Here is a 24,025-nt window from a genome sequence, read left to right as displayed (position 1 = left end):
CTTTAATGGGAATACCACTGTTCCTATTAAGCAACAGGCCAGATTTGGAACTGACATACAAATAGACTTATTGTGTTAAAAAAAAACCACCACATTTACCTAGTTAGATAAATTTATTTTAATCACAATAATGTTAGATTTCAGCATCCATGGAGATGATCATACCCTTTTTCTCCTTAGATCAATTAATATAGTGTATTACATAGATTGTGTAATGTTGAATTCAGGGAAGAACTTGCATTCCTAGAATAAATCCTCTCTGGTAATGTTAAACAATTCTTTTATTGTGTTGTTAGGTTCTGTTTACTAACTTTTATTTGGGACTTTTCATTGATATTAAGTTCAACTGGTCTCTACTCTTTTTTTGTTGTTGTTGTTTAAATCATTGTCAGACTTTAATGTTAAATTAATGTTTCGTTGCTACATAAAAAAAGAATCTGGATGATTTCCTTAATTTCCTATGCTTTGGTATAGTGTAAAATACCATGGGAATTATCTGCTCTTTAAGAGTGTGTTAGAATTTTTCTTATGAGAGGATCTGAGCCTCATCCTGTTTTGCAGTTTAGCTCTTGATTTTAATCCTTATATACACACATACATATATATAGTTGGTAAATTATATTTTCCTAGAATGATAACCATTTTACCCAAGTTTTTATATTTTATTTTCCATATTAACAGAAATATATCCTTTTCATTTTCCTCCATTTCTGTGACTGTTGATTATTATGTTGTTAATTATGATGCCGTAATTTGTGCTTTGTTTTTTTGATTGGACTAGCTGACTTTCTGTAAAAAAAAAAATTAAACAGATAAGGTACTTTTTTGTTGTTGTTGTTTATTTATTTTTGAGACAGAGAGAGACAGAGCATGAACAGGGGAGGGGCAGAGAGAGAGGGAGACACAGAATCTGAAATGGGCTCCAGGCTCTGAGCTGTCAGCACAGAGCCCAACGCAGGGCTCGAACTCACGGAGTGTGAGATCATGACCTGAGCCGAAGTTGGACGCTTAACCAACTGAGACACCCAGGTGCCCCAGATAATGTACTTTTGAATTGATTTTCAATTCTATAGTTTTGCTAACACAATTTTTGCATTTATCATTAATTTCTGCTTTCTGATTGCCTTTGTTCTGTTGTTCTTTTTCTAATGCTTAAGTGTTTAACTTCATATATATATATTACATATACATATATGCATATATGTATATATTTCATCTGAATGTTCATCTGAGCGCTGTTTTGGCACAGTACAAATGAGTAGTGTTTTTATCATTACTGCTACCAGATATTCTGAATTTCTATTTTTACCCAAGAGTTGATTAAGAGAGCAACAGGTTTTCTGGTTTCTGAGTTCTAGTATTATTAAGTTGTGCCTATTTTTAAAATTTATCTCAGTTTTGTATATATAATAAAGGTCATTTTTGTAGATGTTTAATAGGTTCTTTAAAAGAAAGTATAGTCTGTGCATTGAGAAGACCACCTTCAACTCCATCATGAAGTGTGATGCTGATATCTGGAAGGACTTCTACGCTAACACGGTGCTGTCTGGTGGGACCACCGTGGACTCCGGTATTGCTGACAGGATGCAGTTCTAAATGTACCACTTAGATCTTCCTCATTAATTATGCCTCTTAGAATTTCTATCTTCTGTTTTACATTTTGTTCACTTGATCTGTCATGACTCAGAGGTAAATTAAAATTCCCTGCTATTATTTCTTTTCATTCTTTTTTATTAGTATATAGATACACTGACATTCAACGCATATTAGTCAGAACTATTTTATCTTTATTATGAATTGTACCTTCTGGCAATAAAAAGCCAATTCTTCATTTTACTTAATTCCTTTTTGGTCTGACTTCCACTTTTATGTAAAAACAAAAACCCTACTTATCTGTATTTGTCTATATACCTTTACTCATACTTTTATTTTAAATATTTATAATTACTTTATCTGAAGGACCCAAAACTAAAATAGTTAGAGGAGTCAAACCCATTTACACATATTGATATAACTGAATGTTTGTTTATAGTTCCTTCACATTAATCCTGTTATGCTTTCTGTTTTGATAGGTAAAAAAAAAAAATGACAAACCAAGTAATGTTTGTTATACTTTCCTTCCTTTCTGTGGGTAATTTTTGTTCTAGTGGTTATTCATAATTACAATACTCTTCTATTTGTTTTCAGTCAATAATTCCATATAAGCAGTATTTAAAACTACCATATTTCCTCTCCTTACCCCACCCAATATTAACCAGTAATTTTATCATTTTTACAGTTTACTCTTATACTGTTAAATATGTTTGTACTTCTATTACTCAATTTGGCTGCTTAAACTGATTTGCTTTCACTCCCAGCTACTAGAGATTATGCGATTAGTGAATGTATTCTACCTCTCACCTTCTTCTCCCCACCCCCATTACTGTTAGTTGTATCACTTCTATGTGAATGCATATGAACGTTTACATTCTGTGCTATCATCCTGATCCTCACATTTCTTTCTCTCTTTCAACAGTTGAAATGTATCCAAAACTTACCAACACTCCAGTAACCTCTTGATCGGCTAAAATTAATGATTATAATACTTTCTTCAAAAAGGACTCATGAGAACAATTCCCTCATATTTTTGCATGTTGAAATCTGTTTGTTTTTAACTTTTACAGCGTAAAACCAATTTGCCTAAATATAAAATTCTTAGTTCACATTTTCCTTGAAAATGTTGGAAATGTTGCTATAAAGAAGACTAAAGTCATGGTGATATTTTTTTGCTAGTTAAGTGATTTGATTTTTGCCTTGGCTTCTCAAAGAATTCTTTCTTTTGTTTTTCAAGTCCAATAAGTTAACCTTCTTGGGTCAATTTTTACTGCATTTTCATTAACATATTAAAACAAATCCCCATTTATTTTAGGAAAATTTTCTTGAATTATATCTTTCAATATTTATTTTATTTTGCTTTTCCTTACGGGACTCTGATAATACAGATGCTGGATCTGCTCAATCTAAACATGTAATTATTTTTAGCACTTTTTGTCTCATTTAACAGTTTTCTATCTCCCATGTTCCTTGCTGAGTTTTCTGAAGTGTCTTGTGTTCCCTGTATTCTTTCCAATTTTGTCTTCATTTCTGTGATAGTTTTCTTTTATTTTTATTTTTTAAAGTTTATTTATTTATTTTAAGAAAGAGAAAGTGCACCTGGGGGAGAGGCAGTGAGAGAAAGGTAAAGAGAGAGAAGCCCAAGCACTGATAGTGCAGAGCCCTATGCAGGGCTCGAACTCACAAACAGTGAGATCATGATCTGAGCTGAAGTTGGACGCGTACTTGACTGAGCCACCCAGGTGCCCCCTATGATAGTTTTAGTATGTTCTCCTGAAGCTACCAGCTCACAATGCGTCCCTTTTCCTGTTGACCAACTATTTTTTTTTTAGGTCTTACATTTCTTTTTTTGTGGTTTTCCTTCACAGAGTTATTGCTTATTTTTTTTTTTTTTTTTAGTTTATGGTAAAATATTTAATCACAATTTTCATTTGCCTTGTGGCCTCATTTTTCCACTAACAATTTTTGTTAATAAGCACTGCTACACATTCTTTTCCTTGTCTTTGATGTTGTGTGTGTTCCTTCTTTATTACTCATCATTGAGTCCATCAGAGTTTTTTGACCAGCTCCTGGGAGTATGCAGAGCAGGGAGAATGCTCGTGCAGTTCAGCCACCACCAAGGGAGACCATCTCCTGAAAATGTGCCATCCACACTGTCGTCTGTGAACTTCTTCCAGTTCTCTGAATTAAACTGAGTTCAGGAGGACAACCGCCGCCTTGCTCACCAGTTTCTGTATCTAATGTTGCAAACACTGGTTAGAGCTTTTGTCTCCCTCACATTCAGAAGCTGTCTCTTTTGCTGGCTTTCCTGAGAGCTACCCCCACTCCATGCTCTTCACTTCCTCTTGCTTGGCTTCTGCCCAACCCACCAACTGTTTTTTTTTGTTAGCCTTAAGACATATTTTGAAATTTAGAGATATGTATCTACTAGTTTGCCAAAAATAGAGTTTGGGAGATTCTCCTTCTTCTTTGTGTGCGTTTTTTTAATTGTTTTGGATTTTTAATTGTTCTCCTTAGTTTTTTCCTTTTTTAAGATTTCCAAGGAAAGAAATGAACAATGCTGACATATATACACACTTTTATACAGAAATACCTAGGCTGACCTTAATATTCATAACCAATACTGGGAGGAAAAAGGAAAGAGACATAAGAGGAGAATAAGGGAGAACAAATTATAGGAAATTTGCCTATAATTTTTAAGATATAGAGTAACATACCAAAAGTGGATGATGGTATGATTTCTCTGTGTCATAAAACCTGGTTTCACAGCTGACATATATATTTTTTTCCTCAGTGGCTCAAGAATTGATAGGATTAGAAAAGTAAGGCTGTTAGGATTATAGATATGTGCCAATAGTATGGCAGGAGACCCCAAACATAAATAAATAAATATAAATAAACAACTATGCACATGCACATTTGTTTGTACCAGATATACAGAGAGACAAACAGATGTTACCTATTTATCAGATAATTACATAGATGAGAACTACACAGGGCATGTACCAGTGCGGTCACACAGGGATCCACAATTCAGAAAGGCTCGTGCTTGGGGTTTCAAGTTCTATGGCAGCTATCTTGAAATTCTTAATAATTTTGTTATGGAATTTGTATTTTGTATATGAAGGCCAATGAGACAGAGGAACACGTGTTAGGGCTCAGAGTCTTGGCTCACACACAGTCCCACCACTTCCCCCAACTAGTTCTGGGGAACTTAGTTCTCTGTCCCCTGGCTCCCCAGACCTCCTACTCCTTCCCGCTTCTGCCCAGTGACTACTGCTGCCCCAGGGGCAAGCATGAAAAGGGCTGGAACTGGGTATGTATACCTGCGGTGTCTCAGCATGGGACATGGGGGTAGCTGCCTGCACCCCAGGGTGGCAGTGCCCTGATGCATTTGGTAGATGACTCAGTGGGGACGATACACTTGCTCACCCCAATCCAGCTGCCAAGTGTGTCCTGCTCTAGAGACTGCAATACACGTGGCAGTCACCAGTCCCCTGGGGGTTGGGGCAGTAGGCCCATCAAAAGGGGTGAAGCCGGTCTCAACTTCTCTACCTCTGGCCAGAGAGGGGCAGGCACATCGGCCCAGTCTGGACACAGCTAATGGGCTGTGTGTTCAGTAAGTCATAGTGTGGGGTCCCCAGGACATGTGAGGCTCTACACTTGCCTCATGAATATTCCCATGCCTGAGGGGGCATGACATTAAATAATAAAAAACACGTTGACAGGTCAAGAAAAAGAATCTATGAAAGAAAAGAAAAAAAGCTTTATATTTTTATGCCTTAAATGGCATTTTTTCATGCTTTCTGAACAAGAGGCCCTGCATTTTCATTCTGCATTGGCCCCACAAATTATGTCCTATGCATCACAGATTTTGAAGGTTCTGAGAGTGCGCCCCTACATTCTTGAAAGATGATAACCATGCCCTTCTCCAAAGGTGACCCGGAATCATGGTCAAGGCCAGGTTGGTGAATGGTCACTCAAATACATACAGTGTTTAATCTCTCCATATGTTGCTACTTCTACTCTAGTCAACTGGCCTGTTACTTTCTCAGATCATAAATAACACTGGACAATTATAAAGAATTCAAGGAACAACTGGTCCAACTTTTGCTGCCTCTACATTTAAATCATGAGGCTTCTTCTCTAATCACGTAAAAATGTCCAAAAGAATCACCTTGGAAAACTAAGACAGTATGATTAAAATGAGCTGGAAGCAAATATTCTCTAGAGCCGTCAACATGACTCCAAATTCCTTTTACTACCTTTATAGAGGAAATTTCTCCAGTAACCACAATAAACATAAGGCAAGGGAATAAAATGTCCACTGTAGAATTTCTAAGGGGACACGTAACATTTGGGTAGACTCATTTTATTATGCATTTAGAGTAATTCACAAGACAAACACTAATATATTATAATCTCATTTTTAAAAACCTGATAACTTCCTACACTTCTGCTTTTTCAGAGGGAAAGAAGTGTTTGCTGCAGCAAATTGCTATGTTCAAAGAAAATACAAGTTTTTTCTTAATATTTTCTTCCTTTAAGTACCATTAAGATACGTGCCCCTTCAGGTAAGAACTTGGCAATCTAAAACCAGCCCATAAAACTACCAGAAGAGCTTTTCCTAATACATTCTTCTCTTCTTCCTGACAGAGATATAAGAAGTATCTAGTGCTTTCTTCTACTTCTCCAGGAAAAATATCATTTTTAAAAGGATAGAGGGGAAAATCCTAGAAAATCTTGGCAGAAATAAAGACCATAATATAAATAAAAATGTTTGAATATGTGAATTAATAGTTTTAAGACAAGAGACAAGTAATACAAATGGTTAGCAATACAAATACCAAAAAAGGAATAAAACTTAACACTGTCAAATCACATTTTAAAAGCCTGAGTAATTTTTCCCAGAAAAATGAAAAAGGGAAAATGAACCATTTAATGTACGAACACACAATACTTCTCCTAGAATACTACACTCCTCCTGTCCTTCTTTCTTGTCTATACGAGAGTAAGATGAAGGGCGATATAGGAGTAAAAAAATACTTGGGATGCTGTGATGTGCTTTGTTTTCTCACAGCCTTGGATGGAGGGTTTCTGGCTTCTTTCTCCTCCCCTCTTTGTTCTTAAGGCGATATCAGTGGAGGGGCAAAGATCTGCCCCCTCCCCTGCTCTCCTCTCCTTGCTCCTGGTTTGGCTTTCACTCTCACCACAGTGATAATCTCTTCTGTTTTCTCTGCAGTGAATCTATAACTTATAACTCTCTAGATCCTCTCTAGATCTCTCTAGATCTCTAGATCTGTAACTCTCTAGATCCTTGTCTTTCATTCTTTCATCTTGCAACTCTTCTGTCCTTTAATTATTCCCTCTTTTGTTTACATCTGCCTGTGTCTCATAACTGCTGGAACACAAGGTAGAAGCAAATGGGCACTTCCTTTCATACGTACAGGCAAACCTTGTTTTATCACACTTCGCTTTACTGCACTTTACAGATAATTGCATTTTTCACATATTGAAGGTTTGTGGCAACTCTGCATCAAACCAGTCTATCGGTGCCATTCTTTTTAACACAGCATTGGCTCACTTTGTGTCTCTACCTCACAGTTCGGTAATTCCTGCAATATTTCAAACATTTTCATTAATATTATATTTGAATTGCTGAGATCTCATGATAAAATATTAATGGGTAAGAAGCTCCTTCTTATGAAAGAACAAAGAAAGTGGTCTCTGGAGATGGAATCTCCACCTGGTGAAGATGCTGTGAAGATTGTTGAAATGACAAGAAAAGATTTAGAATACTACATAAAGTTAGCTGATAAAGCTGATAAAGCTGACTCCAATTTTGAAAGAAGTTCAACTGTGGGTAAAATGCTATCAAACAGCATCCCATGCTACAGAGAAATTTTTCATGAAAGGAAGAGCTGATCAATGCAGCAAGCTTCATTACGGTCTTATTTTAAGAAGTTGCCATAATCGCCCCAAACTTCAGGAACCACCACCCTAATCAGTCAACAGCCATCAACATGGAGACAAGAGTGTCCACCAACAAAAACATTACAATTTTGCTGAAGGCTCAGATGATGATTGGCATTTTTAAGCAATAAGATATTTTCAAATTAAGGCATCATTGTCTTTTGGACAGAGTGCTGTTTGCACACACTTAACAGATAACAGTATAATGTAAACATAACTTTTATATGCGCTGGAAAAACCCAAAAATTCATTTGACATGCCTTACTGTGGTATTTGCTTTGTTGTAGTGGTCTGGAACCAAACCCGCGACATCTCCAACGTATGCCTGTACATTAATTATATTCCTCAGCTTTACCCAGTCTTCTCCACAAAATCCCATCCAACCATTATATGTACTGCTTCATGTCATGTGAGATTAAAAGAGACACAAAATGAGATTAATCACTAGAATCTAATCTAGACTGTTCTTTACAGACCAGCTTCTAAAATCAATGTGAGAATAAATAAACAGGTCTCAAACATGCCCACATTTATTCAGCTTCTACCTGTTTGGCCTAGTCACAATGTTTGCACACTTTCCAAGAGCACACTTTCCAGCATGAAGCTGGGCAATTAGTTCTCAAACCCAGGAGAGAAGGGATTAAATAATTTCAGATTGAGAATGGTGGTCATGATAACTCATACCACCCAAAAAGGCAATCATACCTTCGTAATTGCAGTGAAGACCTTTTCCAGAATGGCATTGGGCTGGGCAATCTGTGGTCCATTGGCCTGAATGTTGAGGGCGATGGCACATGGTTTGGCTACAAATCTTAAAAATAAAATAAAATAAAATAAGGTCAGAAGAAGTTATTCTTTCTATAACTTTTCTTAATGTCACCAATTAATCACACATTACTCAACTGTCCCAATGAAGTGCTGGGTGGACACTGCTGACATTCATTCATCAGTCAATGTGAAACAGATTTAACTTTTCTTCTCTCCTATAGGCCTCCAACAGTGACAGTAAAAAAGAAATCCTTTTAGAACATTGAAATCTCCTGATCCTTAAGTTCTAATGTGATTGAACAGGTAGAAAGACTACCAGATGACAAATATAAGACCATAAGTGAGATATATGAACCAAACAAACCATCATTTTAAAATGATTTAACTTATACTTTTCTTACTAACATCTCACTAACAATTGTCATGTTACACCTTCCACTATGAAAAAGTGTTTACTAATCATCTGACTACACATGGAGAATGTACCTTTGATCACTCCTACCTCATAAAATTGGCCATTTTTGTCTCTAAAATCCAAATGCATTATATTCAGCCCCAATTCTTTATTTTTTTTTTAATTTTCTTAAATGTTTGTTTATTTTTGAGAGAGAGACAGAGTATGACCAGGGAAGGAGGAGAGAGAGAGGGAGACACAGAATCTGAAGCCAGATCCAGGCTCTGAGCTGTCAGCACAGAGCCTGAAGTGGGGCTCAAACTCACAAACCCTGAGATCATGACCTGAGCCAAAATCAGATGCTTAACCCACTCAGGCCCCCCCGGCGCCCCAGCCCCAATTCTTTATGGCTTCTTAAAATTCTTGCTTTGTGGTTATTTGTGTCTTTAAGTTTATTTTTTAAATTTATTTTGAGATGGGAAGGGGGCAGACAAAGAGGGAAAGAGAGAATCTCAAGCAGGCTCCATGCTGTCAGCACCGAGCCCAGTGTGGGCTCGATCCCACAAACCACAAGATCATGATTTGAGCTGAAATCAAAGAGTTGGTTGCTTAACTGCCTGGGTCATCTAGGCGCCCCTGTGGTTATTTGGGTCTTTCTCGTAAGGAGTAATGAAGGATGTCAGATAGCACAATGTCCCAGACAAGCTGAAAAGTCTGAAATGATTACAAGCATCTGCTGCACTGTTTTGAGCCTAAGCAAACGACTATGTCCAGAAGAATGGGAAGACTTCGCTTCATTTCTGCTTGTGCTTGACATGTGAAGGAGGCACTGAAGGAGCAGCAGAGGGCAGGGGGCCCCAAAGGTACGCTGACATCTCTGAAACTTTTTTTTAAGCACTTACAACTTTAATAAGAGTTGTTTTAGACTAAATGTTCAAGAAATAAGGTTTTGTGAATGTTCCTTTTCAGTAGTGACGTTGAACATTTTCTACTAATACAAAATAATAAAACATCAGATGAAAGTATTACCCAAGTTAACGTTGGCGAAAGGCAACAACTGATAAATGTACAAAACAGATCATGAAGCTTCTTTAATAACAGTTGATGAGATTAAAGAATAGACAAAGGAACATTTTTTCAGTGGGATGAATGAAGTTTACATATATACACCACATAATATCTCACTGGGTCCTATTTCAAGTTAAAGAGAAGACACTTATTTCAACAGGAAAATGGAATACTGTGTATGCAAGCCTCACCCAGGAAAGATATACACAGAAAATGTAATATAATACCTGTTTTGCTGGTTCTCTGGAACAAAGCTGGGAAGAAGGACTTACCACCTTTCCTACTATGTAACTGTTCTAGAACTGGAGTTTTCCCCAAATTTTCATTCTCAATTCTTTTTTTTTTTTAATGTTTATTCATTTTTTAGAGACAGAGAGAGACAGGGCACAAGCAGGGTAGGGGCAGAGAGAGAGAGAGGGAGACACAGAATCTGAAGCAGGCTCCAGGCTCTGAGCTGTCAGCACAGAGCCTGATACGGGGCTCAAACTCATGAACCGTGAGATCATGACTGGAGCCAAAGTCGGACGCTAACTGACTGAGCCACCCAAGCGCCTCTGCATTTTCAGTTCTTTTTAATGTAAAATATTCTAAGACATATTACCTATGCCACTACCTTCTTAAAGAGAAATGTAATCTTTTTCAAATAATTCTGGGTCTTCACTATGAACAATAATCTTGGAACTACAGCTACAGCTACAGCTAGTGGAAAGAAGTGATGTTTGATGGATAAGGAGCAAACAAGTCCAGAACTTGTTTGCTTGACAAAGTTTCCTGCTTTATGGGTTTTTTTTTCCTCTTCACCATAAGGAGTATGAAAAGATACAAGGTCCAGCAAGAGTGGGATGAAAAGGTAAACAGCAAAATTAAATTGGCATAAGAGCCCAAATCAACCTGTCATTGGTTGCCTTCTATTACTCTTCCCTGTTGGATTTCTCTCTGGCCTTCCTTCATCTTCCCCATCCCCACAACTCCTGAATATTATTCAAATTTCCTTTCTGAATTTGCCATTATCCTTGTAACATCCTTCTGTTCTAGTACATGGTTTTCTTTCCATCTTCGAAGAGTTAAGAGTATGAATGGAGAGGATAATCTTTTCACCTCTGAATACACCATGAAAATCATTAGGCGTCGGCAGGAGGGGGTCAATAAATGACCAACTGGCTGTCTTCAGTAAATATGTGTTCATTGTTGCTACCACTGTTCTGAGTGCTGTTGACAAGTTAACAGACCTTCTCTGTGTGCCTGATGAGTGGGCAAGCAGTAGGAAAGCCAAGAAATTCACTCAACAGAATTTATTCAAAAGCCACTTCCCCACCTTTGCTATCATGCTGCAATAACTTACAAAAGCATTCAAAAGGTTTTTTAGTGTCTAACACAATACAATGTCTTATGTATTTCTCCTTCTCTTTTTAAGCCTCAAACCATGTTTTAAAAACTCTTCACTGAATTTCAAGAACAAATGCAATAGCAACTTGAAGAAGGCATATCTCTTGATCACCAAACTTATCAAATTTTGGTAATCAAAATTATCACTTAAATATGATGCTCTGTAAAGAGATTTTTAAAGCAAAGTCCAAAGGAGAGGGTAGAAATAACGTCTGCTACAATCTGGCTGTGGCACCCTAGCTGCAGTAATCTCTCTGTGCCTCAATTTCAGCATACATAAGAAAATTAGTAACTACATATGTATATAAGTTGTGTGTGTATATAAACATAAGTGTATGGTGAAACGTGATGTCACACGGTTTCTTTGTCTACATTTTTGACGTGTGCCATCTGTATGGTTTCATACTGTATAGTGTTTACACAATCATGACTTCTCTGGGCCCAGAAACCCACTCAGCTTCAACTGCACTGTGCTAAGCCATGGGCACCCAGTGAGTTCTAATGGTACCAAGCAAACAAGGCCAGAAACCTACACAGGCAATTGAAAAAGACAAGGGTCATCAGATAGAGTAATCGCTTGCCTTAGTCAAAGCCATCCACAGAGCACCGGTGTTGACTCCACCAACCTCTCATTAGGTGCTCTCTTTTCAACTTACCTAGCATACACAGCTAGGCACTTCATTTCTAAGATTTAAAAAACTTCAGGGGCACTTGGGTGGGCTCAGTCGGTTAAACGTCCGACTTCGTGTCAGGTCATGATGTCACAGTTCGTGGGATCAAGCCCCACATCAGGCTCTGTGCTGACAGTTCAGAGCCTGGAGTCTGCTTCAGATTCTGTGTCTCCCTCTCTCTCTGCCCCTCCCCTCCTTGTGCTCTGTCTCTTGCTCTCTCTCTCTCTCAAAAATAAACATTAAAAAATAAAAAATAAAATAAAAAACTTCTAAAGATAGGCAGAAAAGATGTAATCTCAAATGAGAGAAGAAAGAAAGACTATTTTTTATTTTCCTAATAGCATCCCTAATTATATGAAAAGACAGAAATTTTACTTGCATTTATTCTCCAAAGAATTTGTGAAACACTGCTGGGCATTTTTTTTCCAGAGAGTGTTAGAAACCACATAAAACCTATGACACAACTACCATAATTTTGTTACCTACTGTCATGGTCCATTAAAGAAAAGATGGATTTTTTTTCAATGCTGGCTCTAACAGAAATAAGGTCACAAAAGCTGTCTTTCACGGGTTTGTCGAGACAGAAAGACAGATGGGGGGTTGGGGGGGGAGTCCCTACAAATACAATAGTTAAAAGGAAATATGTACTTTCAAACTTTGATGAGTACCTCTACCAGGAAATGCTCACCTAATTACTTTTTTATCAAAGGCAGCAACACAGCCTTCACAAGATCAAACATCTATAAAGTACTTTCATGTAGTAGAACATATGTGCAAGGAAACATAATCAGGATGTGAACTTTGAAGAATACTAATCTCAATTTAAAACAGAGAAAATACTTAATACATTTCTACCTTTTAATTCTATTTAACGACAGGTATTTGTACTTTAAAAATGAACTGAATGAAAATCACTGCACAGGGCACCAGGGTCAGCTCTGGGCTGTGGTGTGGATAAAGGTACACACAAAACATGAGGTGATTACTGCACTCAAAATGTTTACAGTATGTTAAAGGAAATTAATTTGAAAAGCAAATAAATGTTTACAGGGTAAATGTTAATTCAGATCTCTTAATACCATGTAATCATCTTCAGTGGGGAACATGGCCCGAGACTTTCAGTCCTTTCTGTCTCTAGCATTTACTACACTTTCAAAGCAGGTGTAAGGCTGCCGTGGTGGATACGTAAACCTACACATGATATAAATGCACAGAATTAAATCACACACACACACACACACACACACACACACACACACATGCACACATGAATGAGTACATGTACATCTGGAGAAATTTAAATAAGCTCAATAGATTTTATAAATGTTGATATCCTGGTTGTAATATCACACTACAGTTTTGTAAAATGTTACCATTAGGGGAAACTGGGTAAAGGGTACATGAACTCTCAGTGTATTACTTCTTACAACTGCATGTGAATTTACAACTCTCTCAATAAAGATTTCAATTAAAAAATAATTCGAAAAAATTATGTTTTTGCAGTATGGAGATTCCTCAAAAAGTTAAAAATACAACTACTTTACGATCCAACAATTACACTACCAGGTATTTACCCCCCCAAAATTACAAAAATACTAATTCAGAGGGATACATGCACCTCAATGTTTATAGCAGCATTATCTATAATAGCCAAACATGGAAACAGCCCAAATGTCCATTGACTGACGAATGGATAAAGAAGATGTGGTATGTATGTATGTATGTATGTATGTATGTATGTATATATATACATACACACAATGGAATATTACTCAGCCATATAAAGGAATGAAGTCTTGCCATTTGCAAAAACATGGATGCTAGAGAATATTATGCTAAGTGAAGTAAGTCAGAGAAAGGCAAATACCATATGATTTCACTCAGATGTGGGTTTTAAGAAACAAAACAAATGAGTAAGGGGACAAAAAGAGAAAGAGAGAGGCAAACCAAGAAACACTCTTAACTATACAGAACGCACTGATGGTTACTGGAGGGGAGGTGGGCAGAGGGATGGGTTAAATAGGTGATGGGGATTCAGGAGGGCAGTCGTGATGAGCACCAAGTGCTATATGAAAGTGCTAAGTCACTATCCTGTACACCTGAAACAAATATAACACTGTATATTAACTATACTGTAGAAACTTAAAAAAAAAGAGATGGAGCATAGAAAAAAATGTGAAATTGTAGATTATTTATCTCTACTAATGAGAAGGCAACTTTAAAAAGATGATGAGGGGAATTTATTTCTTTAGCTTTAGTGCCTCATTGTGGGATTTGTCCATACCTTTCTGTATCTTTGACTTGCTATATAATAAATCCACAAGTAGGACTTAAAAAAATTGTTTTTCATGTGACAGAATGAGGCCCTAACATTGATTTTTCATCTTTAAAAACTCTGTACAACATACTAATCCCTCCTAAACTAAACTAGCTGGAGGCTTGGGAGAATGAATAAAAACAAGTCGGCTCTGGAGATGAGTCAAAGGTAGGTGTAAGCAACCAGCAGAGAGTAGGCTCCTTGACTATTTATTTATGTTTATTTTGCAGCTCTGCCCTGATATCAGACACAGTCACAGAAGCAGATAAAACATTAACTGAAAAACATTCTCTTTCTTGTCAACAATAGCCAAACTATGGAGATAACCGAAATGTCCATCAACTGATTAATGAATAAAGAAGATATACAGATACAGATATAGATATTTCGATAATGGAATATTACTCAGCTATCAAAAACAATGAAATCCTGCCATTTGCAATGATGTGGATGGAGCTAGAATGTATTATGCCAAATGAAATACGTCAATCAGAGAAAGACAAATATATGATTTCACTCACATGTGGAATTTAAGAAACAAAACAGATGAACATATGGGAAGGGAGAGAAAAAAAGAGAAGAGGGAAAAACAAACCACAGAGGCTCTAAATGATACAGAACAAACTATGGGTTGACAGAGGGAAGATGGACTAGATGGGTGATGGGTATTAAGGAAGGCACTTGTGATGAGCAGTGGGTGTTGTGTATAAGTGATGAATCACTGAATTCTACTCTTGAAACCAATATTGCATTGTATGTTAATTAACTAAAATTTAAAATTTTAAAAAGAGAAAAAATTTAAAAAATAAAAAATAAAGTAAGATTTAATGAATTCAGAAGAAAGAAAAGAAAAAAGGAAAGGAAAAGAAAGGAAAGGAAAGGAAAGAAAAAAAAAACATTCTCTTTCTAACTGCTGGAACCAGAGGAAGAGCCTGGGAAAATCAGAGTGATGAGAGAAACCATGAAAGGCAAAAATCCAGAGGAGCCAATCCCTAATTCTGTATAGAAACAAAGCATGATTCTGGCTGGCCTCTGAACCATGTATGTACAAGGTCAACTGAAAGCAGCTAGAAGCTAAGATTTAAAGAACTGAGCTGAGCCTGAAGCCACTGTCCACTGTGGGCATGATAGGCTACAATTTGAATCCAACTACGTAAATCTCCTTACAATCTAATACGCTGATGAAGAACAAAGGAAACTATAACCCATCCTTAGGGGAAAAGACAGAAAGATATGCAGTGAACTTAAAGGTAGGTGAATAGAAACCATGCAATCTGAAAAAAGAGAGAAAAAATGCAAAAACAAACTGACTTTGAGGACCTGTGGAACAATTCCGAAAGGCTAATATATGGGCAATCTTAGTTTGAGGAAAAAAGGGACACACAGTGGGGAAGAAAAAAAATATTAGAAAAAAGTATATAGTTTGCAACTTCTCAAATGTAATAAAAGATATACAGATTCAAGAAGCTCAAGAACCCCCAGAGAAGAAAGTTTCAAATGAAGAAAACCTGGACATAACACAGTCAAAATATCAAAAGTCAACCAGACAGAATTAAAGGAAGTTCTTTAGGCTGAAAGGAAGCACAACCGGAGGAAAACTTACATCTTTAGGAATGAATGGAGAACTTCAGAAATGGCAAATAGATTGGCAAATACAAAAGTCCTTGGAATTACAACCAATAACTGATGAAATACTTAAGTGAAATAACTATGTCCCACTCAGACTGTGCTGGAAAGGAACCTAAGTATGGACAAGTGAGGATTCCAAGAAAGAAGGACTGGGGAGAGGTGACTGATTCAATCCACTGCTTGACTGCCAACACTTTATCAGTAATGGTATGCCATGGCTAGGATCATGGTATTAAAAATGTTTAATTTACAAGACCAGTAGAGATCAGATTTGGAAAGATAGTATGTAGGTGCATGTTCAGACATATAGGTATGTCTGTGCCTGGATGTGTGTGTTCCATAATCCTTAGATAAAATGTTTCAAGGAAACAAACATTTAGTGGAAAGAAGGCCAATATGGAGACAGGAGACTGATATTTATTGACAGTTACTATGTGCCAAGTGCTTTGCAACATTTTATTGTCTTTTTTTAAGCCCAACAAAAACTCTTTGAAGTAAATATTAGTCCCGTTTTATAGAAATATAAACTAAATGTCAAAGAAGTTAAAGGATGTGCCCAAGGTCTTAAAGCTTAAAGTAAATGTCTTAAAAAAGACTCTGCCCCAGTCAATCCTACCATAACCTATTAATAAAAACAGTATTTTTTCCTTTCCTTAAATAAAAAAGGTAAGTAGATTACATAAGTATTGTTAAAATTTTGTGGTATGGTTACACACTTTTACTCAGTAATCCCATTTTTAGGTATTTATCTAAGGAAATCCGTCAAATAAAGAAAAAAGCCATAAATGTAAAGGTTTTTATGCATTGTTACTTATAATAGAGAAAAACAGTAAACAGAATAATGATTCACTAACAAATGACTCATTGAGCACCTATGCTACTTAGGCTTTGCTCTAAGTATTGGGGGTGCAGCAATAAACAAAATCCCTTTTACGGAGTTTACATTCTAGTGGGGGAAATGCAGATAAAAATAAACAGAGCAGTGTATGTTATGCCAGATAGGAAAAAGTACTAGAGAGTAAAGCCCACTTATTAGAAGGATGGAGTGGGGTTACAATTTTTAATAGACTGGTCAGGGAAGGCCGCAGAGAAAATTCTGAAAGGAACAGCAGTCAAGGGCAAAGGCCCTGAGGTAGGAGTATGACTGAGATGTTGAAGGCTTCTAAGGTGAGAGCATGTCAAGTAGGCAGTGGGATATAGCAGTCTGGAATTCAGGAAAGGTCTGGGCTAGAGATACAAATATATATTTATATTTTATATATTATATATTATAAATTATATATTTATATTTTATATATTATTTAAAAATAAACTTTGGTGTCATCAACATACAGATGGCATATAAAGCCTTAGGACTAAATTACCTGGGAAGTGAGTGTAAATATATGAAAGAGAAGATTCAAGAAGTAAATCCTAGGATGACTTCAAGGTTTAATGTTTAAGTAAATTACAAAACCCCATGAAATATTATATAGCAATTTAAAAAGATACATAAACTATGTGGACCATGAAAATTTGTAATACAGAGGTAATTTTATTTTTTCTAACTAATTTTTTTAATATTTATTTATTTTTGAGAGACAGAGAGAGACAGAGTGTGAGCAGGGGAGGGGCAGAGAGAGAGGGAAACACAGAATCTGAAGCAGGCTCCAGGCCCTGAGCTGTCAGCACAGACCTCAATGCAGGGCTCAAAATCACAAACTGTGAGATCACGACCTGAGCCGAAGTCAGGCACTTAACCGACTGAGCCACCCAGGCACCCCGATACAAAGGTAATTTTAAAAAGCAAGCTATACATTTTCAACAACACGGATGGATCTAGAAAGCATAACGCTAAGTGAAATAAGTCAGAGAAAGACAAATACAATATGATTTCACTCATATGTGGAATTTATGAAACAAAATAAATGAACAAAGTAAAAAAGAGACAAACTAAGAAACAAACTCCAACTATAGAGAACAAACTGATGGTTGCCAGAGGGGAGATGGGAGGGAGTATGGGTGAAATAGGTGATGGGGATTAAAGAGTATGCTTATCATGAAGCACTGAGTAAAACAGAATTGTTGAATCACTATATTGTGCACCCAAAATGAATATATAACATTGTGTGTTAATTATACTGAAATTTAAAAAATAAATTTTAGGGTGCCTGGATGGCTCAACTGGTTGAGCATCTGACACTTGATTTCAGCTCAGCTCATGATCCCAGGGTCGAGGGATTGAGCCATGTGTCAGTCTCCACGCTGAACATGGAGCCTGCTTCAGATTGTCTCTCCCTCTGCCCCTCTCCCCCATTCGCGCTCTCTCTAAAATAAAATAATCTAAAAAATAAGTTGGGAAGGGAGAGGAAGAGGAAGAGGAGGAAGAGGTGGAAGAGAAGGAGAAGGAGAAGAAGAAGGCAGTGGCAGCTATATGTACTAAAATGACAACTGTAAAATAAAACACATAATAGAATAAAATCTGAAAAATAACAATCAATATGTTTTATGAGAAGAATTTAGCACTGTACTTCTTTTGTGTTTCCTTTGTTGTTGGGCAACAAAACCCAGGTTGAAAAAGGTGGTGTAGTTCATAAAAATATAATGAACCTAGACGTGAAAGAGAATTATGGACAGGGCCAAGACAATTACCAACTGTATAACAGTCAAGTTCTCCAAGAGCTCAAGAAACATCAAAATTCTACTGAGACTTCATTTTCTGAATTTTAAAAGTGGTATACAGTATGGAAAGTGTAAAAGCAACAAAAAGCATCAAATAATATTAAAAATCACCAGGAATGCCATCACCCACAGATAAACATTTATTGGCATTTGAGGATTTTTCTGCTACCTCTCCCCCATATACTTTACATGTTTTTAATACTGTGTTTACTGTATTTTTATTTAAAAACTATATCATACTATATGTATTTAATAATCTGCTTTAATCTCCTATTGTGAATATTTCTCCCAAGAAATTACATACCCTTGTAAAGTGTGGTATTTAACTGTTAACATAGACCCAAATGTTCTTCCTTTTTGCTGTTGTGGAGATCTCTCAGGAAACAGCCACTGGACCCTTTCCAACAGTAAAAACTCTGGTCAAAGTGCAAAATATTACCACAATACAGATTCAAGCAAAGATGAATTTGAATAATTAAACTCCTCAGATTGACTTGAAATAACTGTCATCACAGGATAATTATCCATTGTCCCATGTGCTTGATCTTTACCACTTGAATTGTGGATCACCCTTGCTAGTTAATATTTCCAAAGCTTCAAAGAAATCAGTCATCAAGTTCTGAATAGGAAAATCTCTAGACTCTTCTTTATATTCTTAAAGATTTTTGATGCTCAGTAGAAAAATGGGCAAAAGATGCAAAATCACAGAAAACAGAAGTATCAATAAACATATAAAGACATATTCAACCTCACCAGAAAATTACAATACCATTTTACAAACTTCAGGCTGGATCTGATAATGTAAAACATGGCTGAGGATTTGGAGGAACAAGAATGCCAATAAACCACTCGTGAAAAAAAATTTTAATGTTTATATATTTTGAGAGAGAGAGAGAGACAAAGAGAGACAGCCCACACATGGAAGAGGGGCAGAGAGAGAAGTAGAGACAGAACCCCAAGCAAGCTCTGCACTATCAGCACAGAGCCTGATGGGGGGCTCAATCTCATGACTTGAAGTGATGAGATCAAGAGTCAGATGCTTAACCAACTGAGCCACCCAGGCATCCCAAGCTCAGGGAAATTTAGTAAAGAAATATGTCACAATGACCAATAAGCATATGAAAAGATGATCCTTCACACTCAGTTTAAAAAACACTATCATTTTCACCTATAAAATTTGCAAAAATTTTTTAATTTGGATAAATTTCAAAGCTAGTAAGAGTAAAGAGAAACAGGTACTCTGATAAACTGTCGATGGGTATCCAAACTGGTACTATCTTTGGACTGCAATTTGCCAGTATTTAACAAATTGTTAAAATGCCTAACCCCTGGGGGCATTACTAGTTATATATCCTACCAGAAACGTACCCTACAAATATACTGGATTTTTTTAAAATAAAGTTTATTGCAATATTGCTTGAAATAACAAAAAAGGCAGGAAACAAGTATTTATCAGAAGGATACACATGAGAGGTGCCTGGGTGGCTCAGCTGGTTAAGCGTCCGACTTCGGCTCAGATCCAGATCTCACAGCTAGTGAGTTCAAGCCCCACACTGGGTTCTAGCCTGACAGCACAGAGCCGGGAGACTGCTTCGGATTCTGTGTCTCCCTCTCTCTCCGCCCATTCCCCACTCATGCTCTGTCTCTCTGTTTCTCAAACATAAATACACATTAAAAAAATTTTTTAGGGGCGCCTGGCTGGCTCGGTCGGTTGAGCGTCCAACTTCAGCTCAGGTCACGATCTCCCAGTTCGTGAGTTTGAGCCCCATGTCGGGCTCTGTGCTGACGGCTCAGAGCCTGGAGCCTGCTTCGGATCCTGTCTCTCCCTCTCTCTCTGCCCCTTTCCCACTCACGTTCTGTCTCTTTGTCCCAAAAATAAACTAACACTGGAAAAAAAAATTTTTTTTAATTTTTTTTAAAAAGAATGATATACATGAAATACAATGGAATTCTGTAAGGCTATTAAAATGAGATACATGTGTTATGTTTCCAGACATAATAGTAAATGTAAAATGCAAGATACAGGACAGTAAGTATTATTATACATGTTTACTTAAAAAACAGTTTTATGAGGAAGAGTAGTGAAAAACATTAATGGTGATAATCTTTTTGGGGTCAATAAGATTGATTTGCATTTTATATTTTTCTGTATTAATTTTGTATGTATGCATGCTTTATATTTATTTTAAGAATAATTTTGTATGTATGCATGCTTTATATTTATTTTAAGAATAAGTAACATTTAAATGCTTTCAATCAGTATTTAATAACATAAAAATGCTAAGAAGGAAGAGGTAAAGCAATGTTTACATGACTACATATAGATACATATAAACTTCTGACATATAAAGGAAATTAAAAATATACTGAAAGGTTAACCATGACCACTGCCAGGTAAAAAGATTGTTGCTCACTTTAACATTCTTATGCTTTTCTGTTTTTCAACATCTTCAAATGAGACTTCAAAGACCAAACGTAAAAACTAAGTATCTTTAAAAATAGAGATGAACAGAATGGTCTCTGTGCCAGGTAAGATTCAAAACCTTAATGACACAAAAACTGAATATGGAAAGCCCTGAGGCAGCTGCATTTCAGCTAATTCCACAGGGCTCTTCAAGCAAAGGATTCCATTGTGACTGAGACAAGGAAGAGAACAGTAGGTGGAATAAAAATAAAATGCCATCTCAGAACCCTGTCAAGTAGAGAAAGGATGAAATTTGAGTCAATGGGAACACGAAAAGATACAAAACTATGAAACTGCTTGAAATTACTTCAAGAAAAGTGTTACCAACATGAAAATAAATACACTGAGAATTTTGAGATGCCACCAGAAAAAAATTGCTTCTGCCTATGCCCGCAGACACCACAGAACCTCTCTATTTCCTCATCTCTATAATGAAAACTATAATTACACTCTGTCTCATGCTGGGAAATATTTCTAAATCACTGGCATCTTGAGACACATTGGGACGGGAGAGAGATAGGGGAAGATGGCCCGCAGGGTGGTGTGCAGGCAGAAGGCAATTTTCTAGCATCACACAGTAAAAAGGAAAATTCCTTTAGAACAAACCCATATCCCTAGTGAATCTGCCCTGAGCTTGAGCTTGGAAAGCTGCTTAATATTTCTGGACCTTAGTTGCCACACTTATAAAATGGAGACAGTAAAACCTGCTTTGCAAATTTTGTGTGAACATTCAAAGAATGATTATAAACCTCACAACACAGTGTTCGTTCAACATTTGGGAAGTCTTCAGTAAGTGCTGGCTGGTCTCAAATTTTCCTTGTAAGAAGAATACATTTCACACACTAGGACGACCTCTACTCTGTGCTGACCGGTGACCTCCAGGGGGGAATGCGTTATAGGAAGAACATAAGAATGGCAATAATTCATCAAAGAGCCAGAAAACTTAGGGCTTCTTATGTTACTTGGTTCAGCTTTCTTCCTCCAAGCAGGATTTTTTCTCTAAAGACCTCATTCAAAATCTTCCTTCAGGTACGAAACCTTCACATTTCTTCACAATTTCCTGTGAATCTCTGTTTCAAAATAGAAAGTAAAAAATTTTTTAAATAAGAAACAATCTTCCTTTGGTATCCTTTTAGTTTTTCATCATGTTTGACTCAAAATATTCTTCCTGCATAATTTCTTCTTGTTGAAATGTAAACCCATTTCCTCTTTTCTCAGTTCTCTGGAGAGACCGGTACAGTTAATAACCTCCTCAAATACCGGAAAGCACTGATTAAGTCATCCCGCATTCTTCTCTCTTCAAGAATCAACAGCTGGGATCCTACAAATCTTTCCTCATCCATCTTTTTTGTTTCTAACTTTAAATTTTTGCTTTTTAGAATTTTAAGGATTCTTTTCTGAATCTAACTTTATTCTTTAAGGAAGTGGAAGAGACGCTGAGATGATGGCTGCTTTTATTAATAAACGACCATTGGCACAGGCTTTGTTGTTAAAAAATCTTCACAAGAGGCCTTCTAAAAGTTACAGCTAAATCATAAATAGCTGTAGTGAAGGGACTTGTCAATCTAGTCCACACCCACTGCAGCCAGAGGTGCAGATCAGAAACCAGAAGACCTTCAAATGCTTTCAACTGAGAACTGAGATCTTGGAAAGCCCACGCTGACCCGAGAAATGTCAAAACTGCCTCTCCTTGCCATGCAGTTCCAGAAGTCTGAAGACAAAAACTCAGGACTTCAGATATTTTGTCATGAGTTCAACTACTCGAGAAGCACAGAGTCTGGCCTTTAAAGTAAAAGTTCATAAAACTCGAAGAAATTGTGTCTTAATTAAAAACATGTCCTTGTATTTTGCATACAAATAACAAAAGGCATCAAAGATATTTAGAAGAAAAACCGTACAGCACGTATTGATACATGAAAATAGCCTTGTAGTCAGGAAAGTCTTTAATATGTGACCACTAAGCTGATCTTTCCATTATGACACTGATAAAATTACCATAATTGTCAATCACTCTTTTGGGAATATTGCACACGTATGAGTAAGGTTTTATATTCAATCACTCTTTGGGGAAATATTGCCCATGTGTGAGTAAGGAGTTATTTTTAATCTGCTCGTTTTTGCACATTCAGAATGACACTATCTGGACCATCGATTGAGGGACAGAACTGCACCCTCCCAGAATGCGTCCCGCTGTCGGCCCTGCTTCTTTACCTCACTGGCTGCAATGTCGGCAACCCCATCTCTAACTGCTGCCTCCAGGGCAGCCCGTCAACTTTGACACATCTCACAAATCAGGAGCTCTGCCAGGGAGCCTCAGAAGTCCCTGCAAAGGTACCCCGCGGCACTCCCACAGATGCCTTCCTCGTCACTGTCCTCATGCTCGCTCTGTGATAGGGTTTAGGTACCCCTGGATCACTCATCTCCTTCAGATGACCAGTTGAGGAAAGCAGAGTTGCAAGAAGCAGGCCTTCAAGGCCTGGGGACAGACTGTCTTACAGGACCTCATTACTGGCAGCTCTATCTCAAAGCTAAATGTTAAGATTTTGAAGAGTCTCAAGCCTTCCTGTATGCATTAATCCTCTCATTCTATTGCATATGCCAGGTGCCCTACAGTTCACCACGCCTTTTCACACTTTATCTCCATCAACTTTCAAAATGTCTCCAAGGGATAAGCAAACTGACTTTATCACTGTTCTACATAAGAAGAGTTCAATGGTTCCGTGACTTGACCCATACAAGAAGGGGTTAGAGGTGCACACCAATAAACACCCCTGTTCTTCTACTCCAACAACTGCACTCGCTCAACATTCCTGACTGACTGCAGTTGGTTACACATGCTCATGGGTCTATGAACAGTGCTTTTGGCCTAGATATCAATGCCACAAGGATTGCTCATTGGTGCCTCAAAACCACAAACTCTGGTCATCAGTAAACAATGCCTGGTTTTACTTTTGGTCTACCATTGAAGATTCCTGGGTGCATGTAGAGAGATAAACCAGGATAGTGTCTTTCAGTGTCTTGGTGGATCACTACTGACACAATGACTTTACATAAGCTCAAAACAGAGTTGGCGATTCACAAAGAAGTTTCATAAAGGCTTT

General features: G+C 37.1%; 1 protein-coding gene across 3 annotated transcripts in view; it reads right to left on the bottom strand.

The window, feature by feature from the left end:
- Window positions 1–24,025, bottom strand: part of CERS6 (ceramide synthase 6) — a 324,828-nt gene that overhangs the window by 222,281 nt on the left and 78,522 nt on the right. For all 3 annotated transcript variants that reach the window (XM_045033905.1, XM_023259428.2, XM_023259429.2), the window contains exon 2: window positions 8,272–8,377. In XM_045033905.1, the coding sequence (XP_044889840.1) occupies window positions 8,272–8,377 (106 nt within the window). The remainder of the gene's footprint in view (window positions 1–8,271; window positions 8,378–24,025) is intronic.

This window comes from Felis catus, chromosome C1 (assembly GCF_018350175.1).
Source record: "Felis catus isolate Fca126 chromosome C1, F.catus_Fca126_mat1.0, whole genome shotgun sequence".
NCBI classification, from domain to species: domain Eukaryota; kingdom Metazoa; phylum Chordata; class Mammalia; order Carnivora; family Felidae; genus Felis; species Felis catus.
The sequence above is the reverse complement of the archived record's forward strand: the minus strand, read 5'-3'. Positions and strand labels throughout refer to the sequence as shown.